The 21,474-nt window shown below is 36.4% G+C and overlaps 1 protein-coding gene and 1 long non-coding RNA gene across 11 annotated transcripts in view; one reads left to right on the top strand and one right to left on the bottom strand.

Moving 5' to 3' along the window:
- Nucleotides 1-15,421, top strand: part of LOC114274098 (disease resistance protein At4g27190-like) — an 82,580-nt gene extending 67,159 nt beyond the window's left edge. For 2 of the 5 annotated variants that reach the window (XR_014339791.1, XR_014339790.1), the window contains 4 exons: nt 12,412-12,506; nt 13,507-13,815; nt 14,993-15,079; nt 15,220-15,421. Coding sequence is in view for 3 of the 5 variants with exons in the window: in XM_082886897.1 (XP_082743023.1) it covers nt 8,341-10,146 (1,806 nt within the window). In the remaining 2 variants the exon portion in view is untranslated. Of the gene's footprint in view, nt 1-307; nt 10,683-12,411; nt 12,507-12,889; nt 13,196-13,506; nt 13,816-14,992; nt 15,080-15,219 lie in introns of those variants that run through there. The other 3 variants (XM_082886897.1, XM_082886898.1, XM_082886899.1) reach the window with 3 other exon arrangements.
- LOC145798625 (uncharacterized) overlaps nt 1-21,474 on the bottom strand; it is a 217,928-nt gene that overhangs the window by 133,470 nt on the left and 62,984 nt on the right. The window lies entirely within an intron of this gene.

Genomic DNA, 21,474 nt, shown 5'->3' with positions numbered 1-21,474 from the left:
TTCTTCTTCTTCTTCACCTTCTTTTTTGATGAAATACAAAACTTTTACCATCGAGTTTTCTATTGTATAATATTATATGTACATTTTACATGGAGTATTGTATTTTTCACAATATATTCACTTCTTTTTAATAGAATATAGGCTCATTTTGTGTATACTTTATAAGAAATATTTATTTAAATTAAATTGTTATGTAATTTGTCTTTTTCGGCAGGATCTTACGATCCTCGATCCGATTCTACGATCTAATCCTATAAACACCTCCAACGATCCAACGTAGGATCCCGATTTTAACAACCTTGCTAATAAGGAGATCAAGAATGTCGTGAAAGAGGCTAAGTTGAAAGCTTATGATGACCTATACACTAGACTAGATAGTTCGGAGGGAGAAAAGAGGGTATACAAACTTGCTAAAATAAGGGAGAGGAAAACAAAAGATTTTAATCAAGTTAAGTGTATCAAGAGTGAGGATTCTAAGGTATTGGTGAAGAATGAAGAGTTTAAGGAAGGTGGAAGAACTATTTTGAGAAACTGTTAAATGAGGAACATGGAGGTACGTCAATAGGAGAGTAAATAGTCAGTAATAAGGAAAACCAAAACTATAAGTTCTATCGCAGGATTATGAACTTTGAAGTGTAGATTGCACTTAAGAAAATGAAATCGAATAAGGCTTTAGGACTCGATGATATCCTTATTGAAGTTTGGAAGTGTTTGGATAAGAAGGGGGTTGCTTGGTTGACTAGGTTGTTTAACAAGATTTTGTTGACTAGGAACATGCTAGATGAATGGAGGAAGAATATTTTAGTATCAATCTAAAAGAATAAAGAAGATGTCCAGAATTGCAACAACTATAGAGGAATCAAGCTAATGTGTTATATAATGAAAGTATAGGAGTGGGTGATGGAACGTTGATTGCGAGATATAACAGAGATGCTAGAGAATCAATTTAAGTTTATGCCTGGTAGGTCAATAATGGAAGTGATCTATCTTTTGAGGAGAGTGAAAGAAAGTACAGAGAAAAGAAGAGAGTCATTCATATGGTGTGCGCTTCAGGATATAATCTAGTGAGTGTTAGAGAAGAAAGGGGTGACAAAAGGTTACATTGATGTGATTAGAGACATGTATGAAAGGGTGGTGATCACTATTAGATTGTCTGCTGGAGAGACAAATGAATTTTCAATTATTGTAGAGTTACATCAAGGATCTATCTTAAGTCCTTATTTTTTTGCTTTGGCTATGGATGAGTTGATGAGAAGTATTCAGGATTATGTGCCATGATGTATGTTTTTTGCAGATGATATTGTGTTAGTGGATGAGACTAGAGAATGAGTTAACATAAAATTGGAGATTTGGAGAGAAGCACTTGAATCTAAAGGATTTCGAATAAGCAGAACTAAGACAGAATACATGGAGTGTAAATTTAGTAACAATAACAATGAAAACAAAGGAAAAGTGAAGATTGGGAACCAAAAACTATCTAAGAGTGAACATTTTCATTATTTAAGGTTGATTATCACGACGGTGGGGAAGATTGATGCGGATGTGGTCCATAAAATTAAGGCAGGGTGGCTTAAGTGATGAAGTGCGTCTAGGGTACTGTGCAATAAACGAGTACCCACTAGACTAAAAGGAAAGTTCTACAGAACGGCTATTAGACCAGCGATTTTGTTGTTAGAATGTGTTAGAATATTTCCTATTTTATTCTTATGTATATTCAGTATCCTTATTTTATGCCTTAGGGCACTCCTGTAATTATGGTGATGATTTAATATAAAAGGGGATGAGATACCACTCATACCTCTAACTTTTTTCTTCTCAAAATTGACATGCTATCAGAGCCACTGTAAAACCCTAGAAACCACAACCCTACAGTCACCATCACACCACCACCGCACCACCACACTAGCCGCAATCCCCACCAGTAGTTGTCCCCTTAGGGTTCTGCTAGCACCAGTCGCAGCCTCTTAGGGCTCTAACAGTACTAGCCGCATCCTCCTAGGGCTTCGGCAGCCCTAGCTGCAGCCTCCTAGGGCTTCGACAGCACCCTAGGGCTCGTTGGAGCCTCCCTTTTCTCGGCCCAGGTTTGTGGGCAGGCTTAGAGGTTCAGTCGGGGGTGTTTTTCCTCCCTCCTCAAGTTGTCGATAACCTCTTAGGAGCTCTGGTTTAGTTGGGTCTCTCTCAGGAGCTCTGGTTCTATCGGCTCTCTCTTGGATCTAGGTTGCATTGAAGTCATTATTCTGTGACCATTGGTGTTTAGTCTCTCTATTCATGTAATTCCCTTCTCTCTGTTTTCTGTCTTCTTAAAAAAAAAAAAAAATGTTTTCTTAAATTCATTTTGTTATGTTTGGTATGTTCTCCCATCTTTTGGGTTTGTGATTAGACTAGTGTTTGTTGTGAGGGTTCCTTAGTAGAGTATTCATGGCGGAATTGACTAGTGAGTCTATTACTTCGCAGCCTGCTCCTCATGGCGCGAGTCCTGTTTTGCCTACTACTATGACTGATTCCCTCAACCCTGGCCAGAAAATCACCACCTCTCTCTTTAATAGTTAGAATTATCTAGCGTGGTTGTAGAGTTTGACTATTTTTTTGAAAAGCAAAGGGAAGTTGAGATATGTTGATGGGTGCGTTCAGACCCTCAGGACCACAGATCCGGGTTATGATCAGTGGGAGATTACCAATTCTCTTATCATGGGCTGGTTGATACATTCCATGGTTTCAGAGATTGGTGAGGGATACTTGTCTATGGACACAACACAGGATATTTAGGAGGCTGTGGTGGCCACTACGTATTCCCACAAAGGCAATTTTTCACAGACTTTTGAGTTATGACGCTCCATTGACTGGTCTGTCCAGGGTGAGATGACTATCCTCCAGTATTTTACTTTCCTTCGCAATGGGTGGAAGAAACTTGATCATCTTTAGGACTACAAGCCTGTTTGTCCCATTAATTCTGCTGGGTACCAGAAATTTGTTGAACAAGTGCGGGTCTTCAAGTTTTTGAAGGGTCTGAATGTGGAGTTTGATCCTGTTAGAAGTCGGGTGCTTGGTATGGATGTGTTTCCTTCTCTCTAAGAAGCATTTGCTTATGTGCAGAACAAGGAGAGTCGTCGTTCTGCTATGCTTCCGTCTACCTCTTCTGATTGATCTGCCTTGGCCTTTGCACCCTCTCGAGATGGGGATCATAGTTCCCGTCCTCCTCCGGAGAAGGATACCTTCTTCTGTGACTATTGTCGTCGCCCTCGCCACACTCGTGAGACTTGTTAGAAGTTGCATAGGCTGCGATCTAGGGGTCGTGGAGATCGTTCTGGTTCTCGAGGGGGTTGCTTTGGTCCGTCTAGAGGCCGAGGGCCTAATGCCCAAGCCCATCATTTTGATACAGTTAAGCCACAGTCTCTCGTTTCGGTTGTTTCATCTGCTGATATCTCTGGGCTTTCTACTTCTGAGTTGGAGGTTACTCTTCGCCACTTGCTAGACCGTCGGGCATCTAGTTTATCTTGAGGTAACTTTACCCATTCAGGTAACGTAGCTTCTTTTACAAGTGCTTTCCTATCTCATTAAATGTTGTCTTGGATTATCGATTCTGGTGTTTTCGACCGTATGTTTGGGTCTTCTGATTTGTTCTCCGTATATACCCTTTCTTCAGGATAGGATAATTCATGCCACCATTTCTTTTGTGTTTGCGACAGGTTTAATTCATGCCACTGCTTCCCTTCCTTTGTCTTCTGTACTACATGTTCCCAATTTTAGTGTTAATCTTTTATCTTTGATTCATATTACTGGGGACTTAAATTGTAGTGTGACCTTTTTTCCTGATCATTGTCTGTTTCAGGACCTTATCACGAGAAAGATGATTGGCAGTGTGGTAGAAACAAGAATGGTCTCTATATCCTAGATCAGACAAGCTGGTTCATTTATCCATTCAGTTACCATCTACCAAGGAAGACCTATGGCTGTGGCACCATTGTCTTGGGCATCCATCTTTTTTGTTACTTAAGCATCTTTTCCTTCAGTTTTTTTTTGAAAAATAATGTTTCTGAGTTTCATTGTGAGTCGTGTCAACTTGGAAAACAACACAGAGTTTCTTTTGCTCCTTCTAGTAATAAAAGTTTAGTTCCTTTTTCATTGATTCATTCTGATGTGTGGGGTCCCTCTCGTTTTGTGTCTTTAAAGGGTCACCGATGGTTTGTCACCTTTATTGATGATTGTTCTAGGACTACCTGGGTGTAGCTTATGAAGGACAAACGTGAGGTTTTTTCTGTGTTTCAAAATTTTCATAAAATGATTTGCACTTAGTTTGGGGCGGTTGTCAAAATTTTGCGTTTTGATAATGGGAAGAATACATTGACTCTGGCCTTGCCAGCTATTTTGTCACTCATGGTATTATTCACCAAACTTCTTGTACCAATACCCCTCAACAGAATGGTGTTGCAGAGCGTAAAAACTACCATCTTCTTGACATTGCATGTTGTCTGTCCTTTGAAATGCGGTGTTCCTAGATCCTATCGGGGGGAAGTTTTTCTCACTACAGCCTTCCTCATTAATCGTCCGCCTACCCAAGTTCTCAACAAACACACTCCTCTTCAGGTTTTGTTAGGGTCCCACTCTTCTAGTTTCTCCATTCCTTCCAAAAACTTTGGGTGTGTGTGCTTTGTTTATAACCATTCTCCTACCCGTGGTAAGTTGGATCCTAGGTCTCTTCGGTGTGTCTTCTTGGGTTACTCTGCCACACAAAAGGGCTACAAGTGTTATCATTCACCCTCTCGAAAATGGTTTATCTCTATGGATGTGCCTTTCTTTGAGTCTTAGTCCTACTTCCTGTCCTCCCTCGTGTCCCAGTCATCCCTTCGGGGGGAGTCTTGGTGTGAAGCGATTCCTGTATCACTACCATCAGTAATTGAGTTGGTTGAGAATGTTAATGGTGACCTAGCTATTGAGAATGTTGTGTCTGAATCCGCAGTGAAAGATGTTGAGTCTGAATCCACAGTGAAAGACGACAATATTTATGTCAGGGACAAGGATAGGGAAAAAGTTATTTGGGTACACGAGACTAATTCGGATTCTCCACTGCTATCTTCTCCTTCTGATGAGTGTCCAGAATCCTCTTCTTCTGATGCAACTCCAAGTAACTATTCTTTCTGATCTAGACGTTTCCATTGCTAAAAGGAAGAGGGTTAGGTCTTGTACTCAACATCCTATTTCTCATTTTGTCTCATACACTAATCTGTCTTCTTCCTATAAAGCTTTTCTGTCTAAAATTTCTTCTGTGAGTCTTTCCTTCTAATTTTCAAGATGCTCTCCCTGCTCCTAAGGGGAAGCATGCCATGATGGAGGAGATAAGAGCCCTTGCTAAAAATGGCACTTGGAAATTGGTTGAGTTACCTAAGGGCAAACGACCTGTTGGATGTAAGTGGGTGTACACCGTGAAGCATGAAGCCAATGGTTTAATTAAACGTTACAAGGTAAGATTGGTGGCCAAGGGCTTTACGCAAACTTATGAAGTAGACTACCAGGAGACATTTGCTCCTATTGCTAAGATGAACTCTGTCAGAGTCCTTCTCTCCCTTGCCTCTAATCTCGACTGGCCTCTCCATCAATTTGATGTGAAAAATGCTTTCCTTCATGGAGATTTGGAAGAAGTGTACATGGACATTCTCCCAGGCTTTGAGGATGTCAAAACCAAAGGAACAGTGTGTCGACTATGCAAGTCACTTTATGGACTCAAACAGTCTCCTAGGGCTTGGTTTGAGAGGATTACTCAGGCCATGCTACGATATGGTTTCAAACAGAGTCAAGTTGATCATACTTTGTTCGTGAAACACTCCTCACATGGTAAGACAACAGCTCTTATTGTTTATGTGGATGATATTGTACTTATAGGAGATGATGTTGAGGAGGTTCCTCGGTTAAAGGAGTATTTAGCCAATGAGTTTGAAATCAAAGACTTAGGCGGCTTGCAGTACTTTCTAGGTATTGAGGTTGCTCGGTCCAAAGATGGCATCTTCATATGTCAAAGAAAGTATGTGCTTGATTTTCAAAAAGAAACTGGTATGCTTGGAAGTAAAGCCTGTGATACACCACTAGAGCCTGCACTGAAGCTTAGTGAGGATCAATGAGGCGAGCTTGTAGACAGGGGGAGATACCAGAGACTAGTGGGTAAGCTTATCTACTTATCCCATTCGCGTCCTGACATTGCTATTGCAGTGAGTATGGTTAGTTAGTTTATGCATGTTCCACGTGCAATTCACTTAGAGGCAGTTATGTGGATTCTGAGGTACTTGAAGTCTTCTCCGGGAAAGGGTCTCTATTTCTCAAAACACGGTCATCTTAGTGTGAAGGCATATACAAATGTTGATTGGGCTGGATCAGTCACTGATAGAAGGTCAACCTCTTGCTATTGTACCTTTGTTGGAGGAAATCTAGTTACTTGGAGAAGCAAGAAACATAATGTAGTTACGAGGTCCACTGCAGTGGCTAAATTCAGAGCTATGACTCAGGGTGCGTGTGAGCTATTATGTATTAGACTATTTTTGAGGGATTTGGGGATTCATCAAACAGATTCTATGAGGCTGTACTGTGACAATACGGTAGCCATCAATATAGCTCACAATCCAGTTCAGCAAGATAGGACCAAGTATGTGGAGATTGATAGTCATTTTATCAAGGAAAAGCTTATTAGTGGCACTATATGTACGCCATTCGTGAGGTCTGGGGACCAACTGGCTGATGTTCTCACCAAAGGATTAGGGAATAAACCATTCCGTGACATTCTTAACAAGCTGGGCATGAGAGATATCTTTGCACCAGCTTGAGGGGGAGTGTTAGAATGTGTTGGAATATTTCCTATTTTATTCTTATGTATATTCAGGATCCTTATTTTATGCCTTAGGGCACTCCTATAATTATGGTGATGATTTGATATAAAAGGGGATGAGATACCACTCATACCTAACTTTTCTCTTCGCAAAATTGACAGTTGTATGGAATGGAGTGTTAGATAACAAAGAAACAACATGTAGATAAGATAAGTGTTACTGAAATGAGAATGCTAAGGTGGATGCGTGGCAAGACTAGAAAAGACAGAATTGGGAAGGAGTATATTCGGGAATGGGTAGGAGTAGCACTGATAGAAGATGAGTTGAGAGAGAATAGATTGAGATGGTTTGGTCATATTCAACGGAGACCAACAAAGGCAGTAGTGAAGAGATGCGATGCAATGACGGTAAATAGAAGTGTTAGGAGACGGGGTAGACCTAGATTGACGTTGGCTAGCTTAGTAAATAGAGATATGAATCTACTTAATTTGACTAACGAAATGGCCTTTGATAGAGCCGCATGGAGAAGAAGGATTGATGTAGCCGACTCCATTTGATGGGACTTAAGGCTTAGTTTGGTTTGGTTTGGTTTGGTTTAGTTTTTAACATTGATAAGGATTAACTTCTTGACCTTCTAATTAAGAGGATACAAAAGTGATCAATTGAACTAAACCAATTAATTTTTTTCTTCTATTCCCCCATCTACCAAAAATCTACACCAAAAAGAACAAAAAAAAAAATTGTTTGTCAATGTCAGAAATTGAACCCAAAGATTTAATTGTAAGTAGACACAGATAATTATTAATGCCAATAGTACAACAAATTTTTTATTTTTATTTTTTGGGAGTCCCATACTACTGTAAAATGGTTCTTATTGAATATTTGTCTTCGGACATGGCTATGGCTGCTCTTGATGCTCTGATTTCCGTTGGAGGAAAAGTTGTCGAATTCTTGGTGGAGCCAGTTGGGCGTCAATTCAGTTATGTCCTTCATCGAATGGAATACTTTGGAGATTTGAGAGACCAAGTTGAAAAGTTAGAGGCTCAGAGAAAAGATGTGGACGACTTCATTGATGTAGCAAAAAGGAATAGAGAAGAAATTCTAGGAAATGTCAAGAATTGGATTGAAAAAGTTGATGGGTTCATAGTAGAGGCTAAAAAGTTTCTAGAAGATGGTACCAATGTGAACCATAAATGTTTCATTGGGTGGTTTCCTGATTTGGTCACACGTCGCCAGCTAGGTAAAGAAGCAAAAGATAAAGTTGAGGTGGCTAAAGAGCTAGAAAAAGATGGCTACTTCAATAGCATATCCAAACCAGCTCGTCCCTTGGGGATAGAGTCCATACCCTCGGAAAGGCTTGTGACTTATGAGACCACAAATTTGGCAATGATGAGTGTAATGAAAGCACTAACTGATGACAAGATCTACTTTATTGGAATACATGGTCTTGGGGGTGTTGGAAAGACAACTTTAGTAAAAGAAATTTGGAAAAAAAACTAAATCAGATAAGCTTTTTGATGAAGTTGTGATGGCTGTAGTGTCTCAAAACCCAGATATTAAAAAGATTCAAGATCAAATAGCTGTTATGTTGGGTTTCACCAAATTGACTGATCAGTCAAGTGAAATTGAAAGAGGAAGCATGCTTTGTGCAAGGCTCAAGGATGTGAAAAAGGTCCTTATTATATTAGATGATGTTTGGGACAGACTTGAATTGACAACCTTGGGCATTCCACTTGGCCAAGATCATGAGGGCTGTAAAATCATAATCACAACATGGTGTGAGCAAGTATGCAGAACCATGGCAAAGGAATGGGAGAGGACAAAGATAGTCTGGCTTGATGTTTTATCTGAACAAGATTCATGGGACTTATTTAGAAAAAATGTTGGCGATGCTGTTGACTCTTCTGCGTTAAATGATGTTGCTAAAGAGATTTGTAAAGAATGTGGAGGGCTTCCCATAGCAGTAGTTACAGTTGGAAAAGCAATGAAAGGTAAATATAACCTTGAAGAATGGAAAAATGCAGCTCAAGAATTAAAAAAATCATTGCCAACAAACATTGAAGGTGTTGATCAACAAGTGTACAAAACTCTTAGGTTGAGCTATGATTACTTGCAAGATGAGGAAGCCAAGGATTGCTTCTTGCTTTGTTCTCTGTTTCCCGAGGATCATGACATCTTAATAGAAGACTTGGTACGGTATGGGATGGGGTTGAGATTATTCAAAAATGTTGATACAGTGCAGGAAGCTAGGAGCAGAGCAAAGTCAGTGATCAACAATCTCATAGCTTCATGTTTGTTATTAGCTAGGGATGTACAAGATTGCATCAAAATGCATGATGTTGTTGCCATATTTATAGGATCCAAAAAGCATTTTGTAAGAGCTGGTTGCAATTTGAAAGATTGGCCAAATGTGGATAGTTTGGATAAATACACAGGCATATCATTGATGAGAAATCAGATCAGTAACCTTCCTGAGGTCTTGGAATGTTCAAAGCCCCAAATATTACCATTTCAAGACAATCTAAATGCATGGTCATGTTCACATGAATTCCTTTCTAGGATGAAGGCACTTAGTGTTTTAGATTGGAGCCGACACTTCTACCCTCATCTTGACAATCCAATTTGTTGTGCTGATACTTTCAATAACCAAACGTGTCTTCGAACATTAGTTCTTGAAGGAATTAACTTTGGGGACACTAAATTTCTTGAACAGTTAAAGATACTTGAAGTCCTTAACCTCAGGCGTGCCTTATTTTCTGAGGTACCAAATGCTATAAGGGAGTTAACTAATCTAAGGTTGTTGGACATGACTGGAAGCTTTCATGAATTTCTCATTCCGGCTGCAATGGTATCACCTTTATGCCATTTGGAGGAGTTGTACTTGTTTGGCAGCGTAACTTGGAGGATTGGAGACGCTGCAGTAGAAGTAGCTACTGCACTAAGATCTTGGCCTCACCTAAAAGTGCTAACCATTTCCATACCTGACATTGCGCATATACCTAAGGACTTTGTTTTACCTAAGCTGGAAAGTTTTATTATCTTTATCGGAAAATCGAGTTGGGGATGTGAAAATTATTCCCCAAATTATTTGGGACATGGAAATTCGGTTGGACCCATGGTTAATTGGAGTAAATGGCTAAAGATGGTGTTGAAGCGAGCTACGCATCTAAGTGTGGAGCATTTGCAGGACATGAAGAACATTTTTCCAAATTTACAAGCCGATGTAGAAGGTTTAAATGTCTTTGAGCATCTGAGGATTAAAGATTGTTGTCAAATTGAGTACTTGATCAACACAGAGGAATGGGGGGATTTCACCACAGGCACAACAACCTGATCTGCAATTGTTGTTTAACCTGGAAGAATTGAAACTCTGGAAATTGGATACTTTTGAAGGGATATGCCTAGGTGCACTTACTACCTCCAGCTGGGTGTGCTTCCCAAGGCTCAGAAGTTTGGTAGTTAACGCTTGGTAGTTAACGCATGTCCTGAAGTTTGGAGAAGCTTTTTGTATCAGCATGTGAGAAACTGGAACAAGCATTTGATTTTGGTCTATGGAAGTCCATTCATGTGGCAAACTGAAATATGTCTTCCAACCTTCCATAGCTCAAGCTCTTTATCTACTTGAAGTGCTTTGGGTGACTCGCTGTGAAGAAATGGAGCAAATTGTTGCTGCGAAGCAAAACGAAGGGCGTAAAGAAAAAGAAGAGAGTGGACTACAAGATGGTTTCTGCACAGGAGGAGACGACTTTCCTTTTGAATGACCATCCTTGGAAATACTTACAGTGAGAGACTGCCCCAAAACGATGACTTTCGCTGCCACTACTTCCTTTTGAATCAGTTTGTGCAAAACTGTTTCAAAGCCACCAAAAGGTACTTCTCTATTTTACAACATTTAACATATATATATATATATATATATCAGGTAATTACTTACATTATGAGGCAATGTTTTTTTTCTTATTTTAATTTTTTTTTTACAGTAAATTAAATTGGACCCTTGTCGATAACACTAATAAACTAGTAAATCAAGGGAGTATGTATTCATTTTGTTTGTATGATCCATATTCAACTAATTTTAAATTTACATCATACACTTTAGTTTCGGAGTAAGTTTCAAGATGAAAATTCATGATACATTGCGTTTTTTAATGAAATACAAATCAAATTATCAACTCCTCGTTGTGAGTAGTTGATAATTTAGTTTGTAGATAATTAGGAATCTCTAGTAATTTTGAATTATATTTGGTATATTTAAAAATACTCAAAAATTTTAATATACGGTCGAGATTCATTCAAAATGCGGACTTTACTCCACTACATAAGAGTTGAATCTTAACCACATATTATTTTTCTAGGTATATTTTTATGCATGAATTTTGTGCATAGAGAGGCCCTTTATTACACTCAAATAACATTTTAAATTTTTTTATATAGATTACACTTTTTAATGTAAAATTTATTGTTTTCTTTTATTACTGCAGTTAAAATTTAATATATTGTCCTCTTTCGTGCATAGAATTTATTTTTATTTTTTAAGTGTTAAGTTAAGTTGATGGATAAAGAAATTTTACTTTTTATTAGCCTTTTAGAATGAATGTTCATTTATGCCTTTAATAACGAAGCCCTTTGACTATCTTAAAAAAATAATAAAAAAATAAAAATCGAAGGCCTTTGAACATGAGATAATAAATTATTTAATATTCTAGCAACTACTTAGGGTAATGCTTCCTACAATACGTAGAATTTATAACTGTTTGAATAGTTTTATTTTTATTTGGTAGATTTTTATCAAATTTTAGTAAAGATCTTTGGACAATGAATTTTTTTTTAGGCCTTTGGATAAAGATGGAAGAGACTTGGTGGATTGAGATAATGCCTTCCTTAAATAAAAAAGAAAATGCTAACAATGGATTTCTTTTTTTCTTTTGTTTTTATGCCACTTAATAAATTTTATATTAGGTTTTTATTCGGAATTTTTTTTTTTTTTTTGGTTTCAAGTTGTCGAATTCCAAAAGTGTGACCTTAGGCGATCGCCTTAATGGCCTAATAACGATTGAGTTGTTATTAAGTCAACTATCCTACATTGCATGTATATTTATATTAGATATTTTATTTTTCTTAAGACCCCAAAAAAAATTATATACAATCAATCAAAATGTGATAGAGGTCATGATTTGGAGTGATGATAGAAAGTGTTATTCGCCAAAAAGTGGAAGAGGGGAAGAATGCCTACTTGCTATCTCTCTCAGAGCAATTTGTGGTCTTTGTGCATTGCGTAAGATCTTTATTCAATCGATAGGTAATCTAAAAATGTTGTGAGTTTTCAGTATAAATTTTACTACATAAGGAATAAATAAAATTAATTGGCCTTTCAATCTGCATATTTTCTTTGAGGCCCATTCAACATACACTTGATAGATTTGTCAACTTATGAAATTATGAATAGGTTGTTTAAATATCTTGTTTTCCATCTACGCAGACAATATTATCAGGTTTCTCACTCTTCATTCTTTTTTTTTTTTTTAGTCATTATGAATGTTTCCTATCATAATCTTTCCTAATTTTTTTCTTTTCTTTTCTTTTTTCTTTTTCTTTTTAGGCAAGACAGAATAGTACTCTTGAAGATGAAATCCATGCTGACTCTTAATTAGATTGTGAACTAGCTTATGAATTTATGAGGAATAACTCTTATGAGTAAGTGGACAATTCATGATTTACCTCAAGCTATACCCAAAAACAATACAATTCTTATCTGAAAGGAATTTTCTATTACAGAAAAATAGATATGTTTTGTGATTTTTTTTTTTTTTTTGAGTACTTTTTTCAGAATTTTTTTCTAAAATCTATCCCATTTTTTAGGAAACAGCCAAAAAGTTATTTCCAAAATTTGAAAAGCTATTTTTTGTGCAAAAATGAAAACAATATGAAGACAATGGTGTTTTTTATATTTTCATTTTTTTGTTTCTAAAAATAAAAAACAAAAAGGCGAACATTATATGTAGCAAAATATAGATATCTATATCCTTTATAGAAATATACTGCTAGATTATTATTGAGTTTTCATTTTCTTTTTTCAGTTGTCAACCGTAAAGAATGTTGAGCTACTCTCTATGGTTATGTGATGTCTACCTTACTTACGATTTTATTGTCTAAGGGCATATGCTTCCTATGATTTGTGTTTCTAAATAATTCTTGCTTTGCAATATCAAAACTACTACTCTAAATAAAGGTATGTTTATCTAATGTGTGCTAAAGATTTGAAGAGTGAATAAAGGGGGAAAAAAAGAACCCACTGTGTGTGTAATTTTACTTTCTCTGCATTGTAATGGAGCTTGTATACAAAATTATTTATCTCAATTAACAATATTGTACGTTTGTTTGCATGCTTGTTTGTATCTGTGGTAAAAAATATATTGCAATTTGCTTTTTATTGAAATGTGATTGACTAATAATAATTTAGAGTACAACAATGAATTGTTGCTTGAATTTGTTAAGAGGAGATTGTAATTCATTTGAAGCAAGCTTTTGTTATGGAATCCAAAGAGTCGATAGCTTGAATTTTGTTAGGGAATCCAAAGTGTCCATACATAGAATCAATGCACGTTATTTCAAACATGCATCCGCTTAAAGGCTTAAACATATAGGGGGTGAATCCATCTAACATATATTAAGACTTTTCTTTTGCTTTCTTCAGATATGGGACCTTTTTACTTCTCATATTTCTTAAGCATTCAATTGTAAAAATGGTGTTCGAAAGTCTCCAAGTAATCATGCTTGAATGCCTTCCAAACCCAAGTGGTTTCTGCACAAGAGACGACTTTCTTTTTGAATGTTCATCCTTGGAGCAACTTAGAGTGAGAGAGTGCCCCAAAATGAAGACTTTCGCTGCCGTTACTTCCGGCGGGATCCAAAGCACACCAAAACTGAAGGAAATTGTATCTGTTAACTTCAGCTATAGGGGATGGACTTGAATCAGTTTGTGCAAATCTATTTCAAAGTAGAGGTAATTCTATTTTATACATTATCATGTAATTAGGAAATTCTACACTTTAGATATGCCACTGATTTTATTCATACGACTTGGCGCCACATTTCATTTGAAGTGGACTAAAGGTATAAAATTTTCAAGAAATCCATAGAAATTCAGTTTGTGGGGACAAAAGTTATATCTTCAACGGATGGTTGTTCATTTAGTCAATTATTTTTTACTGTTAAGTTTTGAAATTCTTAGTAGCCATTCTTTCCCAAGTAAGGATTGCTTGATGTGATGCTTTAGAAGGAATGCTGGCTCATTTAGTCAATTAAAGTTCTGAAATTCTTAGTAGTTGTTCCTTCCCAAGTAAGGGTTGCTGGATGTGATGCTTTAGACGGAATGCTGGCGATGTTCTTGACTCCCCCACATTGAATGCCAAGGTTGGGCAATGGAAAGAGGCAACTTATAAACTTAAATAAATCATTTCGAAAAACCATTGAAGGTGTCGATCAATTAGTGTATGGAAGTCTTAAGTTGAGCTATGATTAGCTGCAGGATGAGGAATCCAAGTCCTGCTTGTTGCTTTGTGTTTTGTAAAACACCTCACTACCTTTTGGCCCAAGTAACCTGTGGGTTGACCAACATGACCCAAAAGCTTAAGTCTAAGTTACTTAGTAGCAAGCTAGTAGTGCTCTATATGCCCAAGATCACCCATGCAAGCTTCCGATGTGGGACGGGGTTGTTACAAATTTGTTTCCTGAGGAGGCTAACATCTCAATAGAAATTTTGGTTCGATATGACTGTGAGAAGTTGGAGGACGTTGTTGTAAAGAAAAACCTACGGAAAGAGGAACAAGAAGCTATAGTTGATAAGATGGTGTTCAAAAGTCTAAAAAAAAACGGAACATCTTTCACATCTCTATAGTTTCTGTACCGGGAGATCTACTTTGAATGGTCATCCTCGGATGTGTAATTTAGAACAACAATGATAGAGACCACTAATTTTGGAGCTCTAAAAATACCACTAATGACATGAAACTCAATAAAAAAAGAAAAAAAATACAACACCAAGGCCAAAACATCAAATCATTCCTGGTGGGGCCCACTGCCACATCATTAGTGATAGCACTAATTAGTGCTCTCACTCATTTTCCAATTTAGAAAGATTGCTCTAAAATGAAGACTTTTACTTCTACCACTCCCTCCAGGGTCCAAAGCAAACCAAAACTGAAGACAATCAAAGTGGATGATGTTGGGATAATGTTCTGATTATGCAAAAGCACTTCAATGTCAAGGTAATCTCTCTCTCTCTCTCTCTCTGTGGTTTTGCCTCATTAAATATGCTGAAATTCTAGCTTCAAAATGCAGTTTCGTAGTTGGCTTAGGATTCCCATAAAAGATTGTGAATGCTTGCCTTGCTTTTGTCTTTTAACAGCTGTGTACTCTTGCCGTTTTGGGTGGTGTTAAGCTTTGTTGGGTCCTCTCTCTTTCTCTCACTCTGATTTTCTGGTTCCTGTTCGTTGGTGTCTTGCCAACTCTTTTTATTGATGTACATTGTTGTGTTTACTTTGCAACCATTTCAATTTCATCAATAAATTTCCCTTGTCCTGATCACAAAAATAAAAAATAAAAGAAATGCTGAAGAACACATTCTACGAACTTTGTCCAGAATATTTAGCCCAAATACATGGACCCTGTTTTGACATAGAAGTGAAATATAAAGGCTTGTTGAGTTGACTTTTGAGAACCATCAAACAAACATTTTGGACCATTTCAGTACTGGTGAACAATGAATTCACAGTTTATAGTTTGCTTAAAAATGATTTTACATATATCTCTTATATTCAGGAAGCACAGACTGCTTCTGAAGAGCAATATAAGAAACAATTCACTTTATCTCAATAATGCTCACCTTTTAGCTTGGGCAGGGGTGTGCTTTTTGTCATTAATGATTCTGAGCAAGAGCCTCACTTTGCACTATTTACTACTTTAAATAAAGGCCATGTTTACATTGTGATCTACTTAATTGTATTGTACATTTTTATAATACCTCGTGAACGATAGAAGAAAGTCTTTTCAACTCCAACGCTCCTATTCCGAGCGATTAAATTACTTAGATTGATAGAGCTAGCAAAACTACTTTATTCACTCCCATCTACATATATTCTTCATGTCATGAGTGTTTGTCAACTATTCCACATGCTATTTTGCATGACCAACACCAAAAAGAAAAAGTCGAAAAAGGTCATCTTTTAATTATTGACAGAGTAATTGATTGAGAATTGGCGTTTTAATAATTATTTTTTTGTGTTCTCGTCCAATGCAAGGAAGACCATCTACATGCGTGTGAGCACACACATTAGCAGTAATTTTTCATCTAACAAAAACCTTAACAAAACAATTGGGATTTGGGAGCAAATTTAGCAGGAATACACAATTTCACTGGAACAGACCAGCAAATTTGCAGGCCAACTCCATTTACCAATAACTCTAAAAACACTGCTGACTGTGCTATTAAACTGTTGTAAGTAAGGTTCTTTAATGGACAGCCCACTTGCCTTCTAAGTTCTTATCATTATATCTGTCATCGTCATTATTTATGCATGTATTTCATTTTTGGAGACTTGTTGCCTAGTCTATTAATATGAAAATTCAGTGAGTCAAGCCTGTGTATAACCTTTTTCTCAAGAAAAAGGAAGAAAATCAAATGGAAAATGAAAAGAGAAAAAGGAGGAGCTGTGTGTTCTTTCCAACCTTTCATCCCTGGAAACAAAGTATCAAGCATGTGCCAGATACATCAAACCAGGAAAAGAATATTTTTGTGAACTCTGCGGCAGCCATTTGCCTTCCCTTGAATTCTAGCTTTGCTCTTTTCAATAATTTATGGAATTGAATATATAAATAATGCTAACTGCAGTCCATTGCTTATTCTATTCATAAAACAAAGTTAAATATGTCTGAGTTAAGTTGAATTGTGTAAAAAGCTAACTTTTTGTCTGCATGAACTAAGTTGCATTGCATTCTATTCATAATGCAGAAACATGAAGGGATTTGGGGAGGGATTTGGAAAGGGAAAGGGAAAGGGAAAGGGAAAATGTGTGTGAAACTAGGTGACATGTAGGTATATTTTATTCATATTTCACCTAACTTTTCATTTTCCCTTTCTAAATTCTTCTTCAAATCCCCCAACCAAACACAACATAAGCGAATTGAAAGTCTAAATATTTTGGCATTTTCTTTACCTTAAAGACATGTGAGTTGCAATTAGCATGATCCACAACTCATATGTAAACATACAAATAGCCACTTTGGTCAAGAATAGTAGTTCTTTTTAAGTGACCTTAGTATGTAGGCTTTTTTTAGTATCTGAAGTATTAAATAGCTTTAAATTGTACCCCAAATAACACCATGCAAAAAATAAAAAATAAAAGGCAAGAAAGAAAGATTAAAAAAAAAAATCATCTTCAATACTCATCATGTAAATTTGTTTCGGTAAAAAAAGTTGTTCACATATTTTAGTGTTCGGTATAATGGAAAATAGAAATCAATGGAAGACAATTTTCAGCATTCAACAGAAGATGACCTAATTTGGATGGAAAATGTTTTTCATTTTTTAAAAGCAAAAAATATTGCAGAAACATTTTCCAAGCACTAGATTGAAAAAATTCGAGAAGATGCCAAGCGCTAGATCGAAAAACTTAATGGGATCATAGGAAGGGCTAAAGAGTTTTTGGAAGGTGGAACTAATGTGAACAAGAGTGTTTTAATAGGTGGTTTTCTGATTTGGTCGCACTTTTTTTTTTAAACAGATGATTTTGTCACACGTTTCCTAGGAAAAGAAGCAAAAGAGAATGGATGAGGCTAAAATGCTATGGAACAAATCCAGCTCTACACATCCCATGGGGATATAATTCATTCCCTTTGAAAGGCTCGTGACCTATGAGACCACAAATTTGACAATGTCAAATGACAATCAATTTCTTTGGGATACATTGTATTGGGGGTTGTTCGAAAGACGACTTTGGTAAAAGAAATTGGCAAGAAAAAAAAGCTAAATTGGACAAGCTTTTGATGAGATTTTGGTGGCTATAGTGTCTTGGCACCCAGACATTAAAAGTATTCAAGATCAAATAGCTTACATGTTGGGTTTGAGATTAATTGATCGTCCAAATGAAACTGAATGATCAATTATATTATGTGCAAGACTGGAGGATGTGAAGAGGGTCCTTGTTATATACATGTATTTCATTTGGGAGTCTCAGACTCTCGTTACCAAGGCCAAACAATATGAAAACGTTTAGACACTTAAGTCTGAACAAATAGTTGTTGATAAGACGTAGCTTGTTGGACGGTCAAATTTTGTCCAATATGTTTGAACAAGGGTAAAATGTTCGGATATGTAGTGTCAAAAGACTTTAAGTGGCTTGGCGGCAGCCCGAGGAAAAAAGTCTCCAGAACAGTACACTTTTGGCTCATTTCAGCAGCAGAACAACCCTAAAACACATGGGCAAGTGCCCTCATGGACTTGGTACAACTTAAAGCAAACAATGGCTCAAATCCATTACTGAAGCAATGCAAGAGTCATTTCACCCTAACAAAACCAGCGTTCCAACCTTTTCAGCAGTACCACGGCTACCCAACCCCAATCTGAAGATTGGGAGACAAGCTAGAGTTGAGCCTACATGGCTTGGCCAAACCTTACTCAGCTGTGAGAGATCAGCCCAGTACTTTTCAGCGTAGCCCGATTCAGCAAAGGCTATTTTCGACCCATTTCTCATAAATGTGTTCTCAACTTATTGGCTAAGCTCTTTTAAATCATATCCAATGTTATCAATCCAGTACCTACCAGCCGGTACATACCGTTTCAGAAGCAAAACGGTACCTACAAAATCCAATTATGTTCAACCTAAAATACCGACAAATACCAGACGATACTGGACAATACTAGCCGGAAAACATAATACCAGGTGAATACCACACAATACTAGCCATTTATTTATTTATTTATTTTATAGTGGTTTGTAATATTAAAATGGTAGAAATTTGTGTTCCATACTTTTTTTTTTTTTTAGATGGGAAGAAAATCTTCATTGTAAAGCTGATAAAAAATTGGATCAACCTTGTACAGTGATAGTAAAAGATCTCATAAAGAGATAACAAATTTTCCATTGAGGAGGAGAAAAAACCCTCACAAAGGACAGACACAACCTCCACACAGGAAGGATTATTACAGCAAATAATAAAAAAATAAAAAGCAAACCAAAAACAACCAAATCCGAGGCGCTAAATGCATCCAAAGCTCCATTACACCGCAACCTTCAACTTGAAATCTGAAAACCCCACCTTTGTTGAAGAGTTCCATACTCTTTGAAATATCTTAAATTGTGTTATTTAGCTGATATAGTAGGCTTTTAAGCCTCTTTTACATATAAATTTGTGATTCATGATATAAATTGTTAAATTATTTGTTACTTCAAAAAAAAAAATTTATTTGTTACTAAATTATATTTTTAATACATATATAATACTTTCGCGATAAATATGAAACAGTATTCGGTAACATATTGGTACCGGTAGGTACCATACTAATGAAAAAAATATACTTAATCCGATACGGTATTAACAACTTTGGTCATATCGATACTTTTTAGTTTTGTTCAGCAACAGTGATAGACAACTGTCACTGCCAAAAATTATCATTTTTGGCAAGATCTTATTTACTACTTTTGGAAACAATTTAACAGCCCACAAAACTTTCTTATAAGCATTCAATGCTCTTAAACACTTGCCAAAACTTGATTAACCATATTCATCTTTAAATAGAGGATCTTTCTCCCTCTTGAGGGAATACCTTGAAACATAATTGAGAAGGTTTGACTATATTTTAATAAAAAGACCTCCATTAATGAGTCTCGATACTTGACTCCTCTACAACCAAAACATTCAGACTTCACTCCATTATTAACGGGCTTCCAAAAGCTCCATTTTGGTAATAGAATGGAAAATTATTAGATACTATTGGACTACTACGTGTCCATATTCCTTCACCAATCATCATTAATTATGTTTCTCACATTCTTCAATCATCCAACACAAAATCATAACACATTCTTCACCGATCATAATAACAGAGAATACCACGTGGCCATATTCCGGGAGTACCCAATAATCACCCTAAAATAATTTGACCCAACTCATTGGGACTCTTAGCTTCCTTGGCCACACATAATGGTCTCCAGCAGTGACTGAAACAACTTCTATTTGAAATCTAAGCTCACCATATTCTAAGCCTTTTGCAAGTCCAAGAGATGAGTTCCAGGCTAGCCCAGAACACAAGCAGATCAAGATGTTTTGGGGCCACATTTGTGTCGAGACTAGATCTATCTAAAACCCCTAGGAGAAGCTCAAGGCCCCTTTCTAGGCCCGTGACTAAGACCCCTGACTACAACAATGTGTAAATATTTTAATTATTGGTAGGCGGTGAGGTTCAAACACAATATATAGCTGTAATATCATGTTGAATTGTTCACCATCAATTTCATCGAACAGATTAAACTTTCTTGCTCTAATACTATGTTGAATTGTTAACCAATATTAGAAGAAGGGAAAATTTTAATTATTGTTTAATATCATGTTGAATTGTTAACCACTAACTTCATCTAAAAACTTAAACTATTAGAGAAAGGAATAAATTTAATTATTTTTTCAACACACTGTTCATGTGGCTAGACTTTCTTTCATAAGTGGGCCAAAGACGTTCAAATATTTTAATTATTAATTTTTGAGTAAGCAGTGAGATTTGAACACGGGATCTATTGCGTACTCTAATACTATGTTAGATCGTTGACCACCATCTCATCTAAAAGTTATATTTTAATTATTAGAAATAGGGTCAACTTTATTATTCAATGAAGTTTGAACACATCTCATCTAAAAGTTTTAATTATTAGAAATAGGGAGAGATAATAAATCTTGTGTTCGAACCTAACTGTTAAGCATCTAACTCAAAATCAATTGGCAATGAGTAGAGAGACTCTAGCATTATATTAGCAAAGTTTAGGTGACTTAGATTATCGATGTGGATTTAAGTATACAACCAATCTCACTACTTACCTAACAATTAAAATATTTACACATGTTTGGCCAGCTTATGAAGGAGAGCGTGGTTATATGCAAGGATGCATTGAAGTATAAATTTTCCCCATGCTGATTGGTTGGGATGCCAATATAATTGGCCCATTATAAAATTTAAAACTTTTAGTACTTGATTTCTAGTGGTAAAATATTTAAGTAATGAAACTTTTAAATTTGAAAATTATAAGATAAAAAAACGTGTTAGTTGAGAATGAAAATAAAAATTATATTTCATTGTGTGTATTCAGTATTTAATGACCAGTCTCTCTAACTTAAAATTAAGATTTGTAATTTCATTTTGAGTCAATTTCCATATTTAAGTGGTAGGTAATTTTACATTACCAAACTCTCTTATTTGTGAACCACTAAATGCATTTAGGTTTAAGCCTTGCTATCGAACAAGGTTTTAGTTGAAGTTGTGTGTGCTTTTTCAAGTATGTGGAGGACTATGAATGGGTTCTCTACCATCGTTGCATTATCTGGTCTCCAGTCTATTGTGTAAAGGTGCCGGAAATATTTGTACGTGAGGGAGGATTTCAACCTATTCTTGCTGTTA

Source organism: Camellia sinensis, chromosome 9, assembly GCF_055761805.1.
Source record: "Camellia sinensis isolate YWXY chromosome 9, ASM5576180v1, whole genome shotgun sequence".
NCBI lineage: Eukaryota > Viridiplantae > Streptophyta > Magnoliopsida > Ericales > Theaceae > Camellia > Camellia sinensis.
This window is presented reverse-complemented; position numbering and strand designations above follow the sequence as displayed.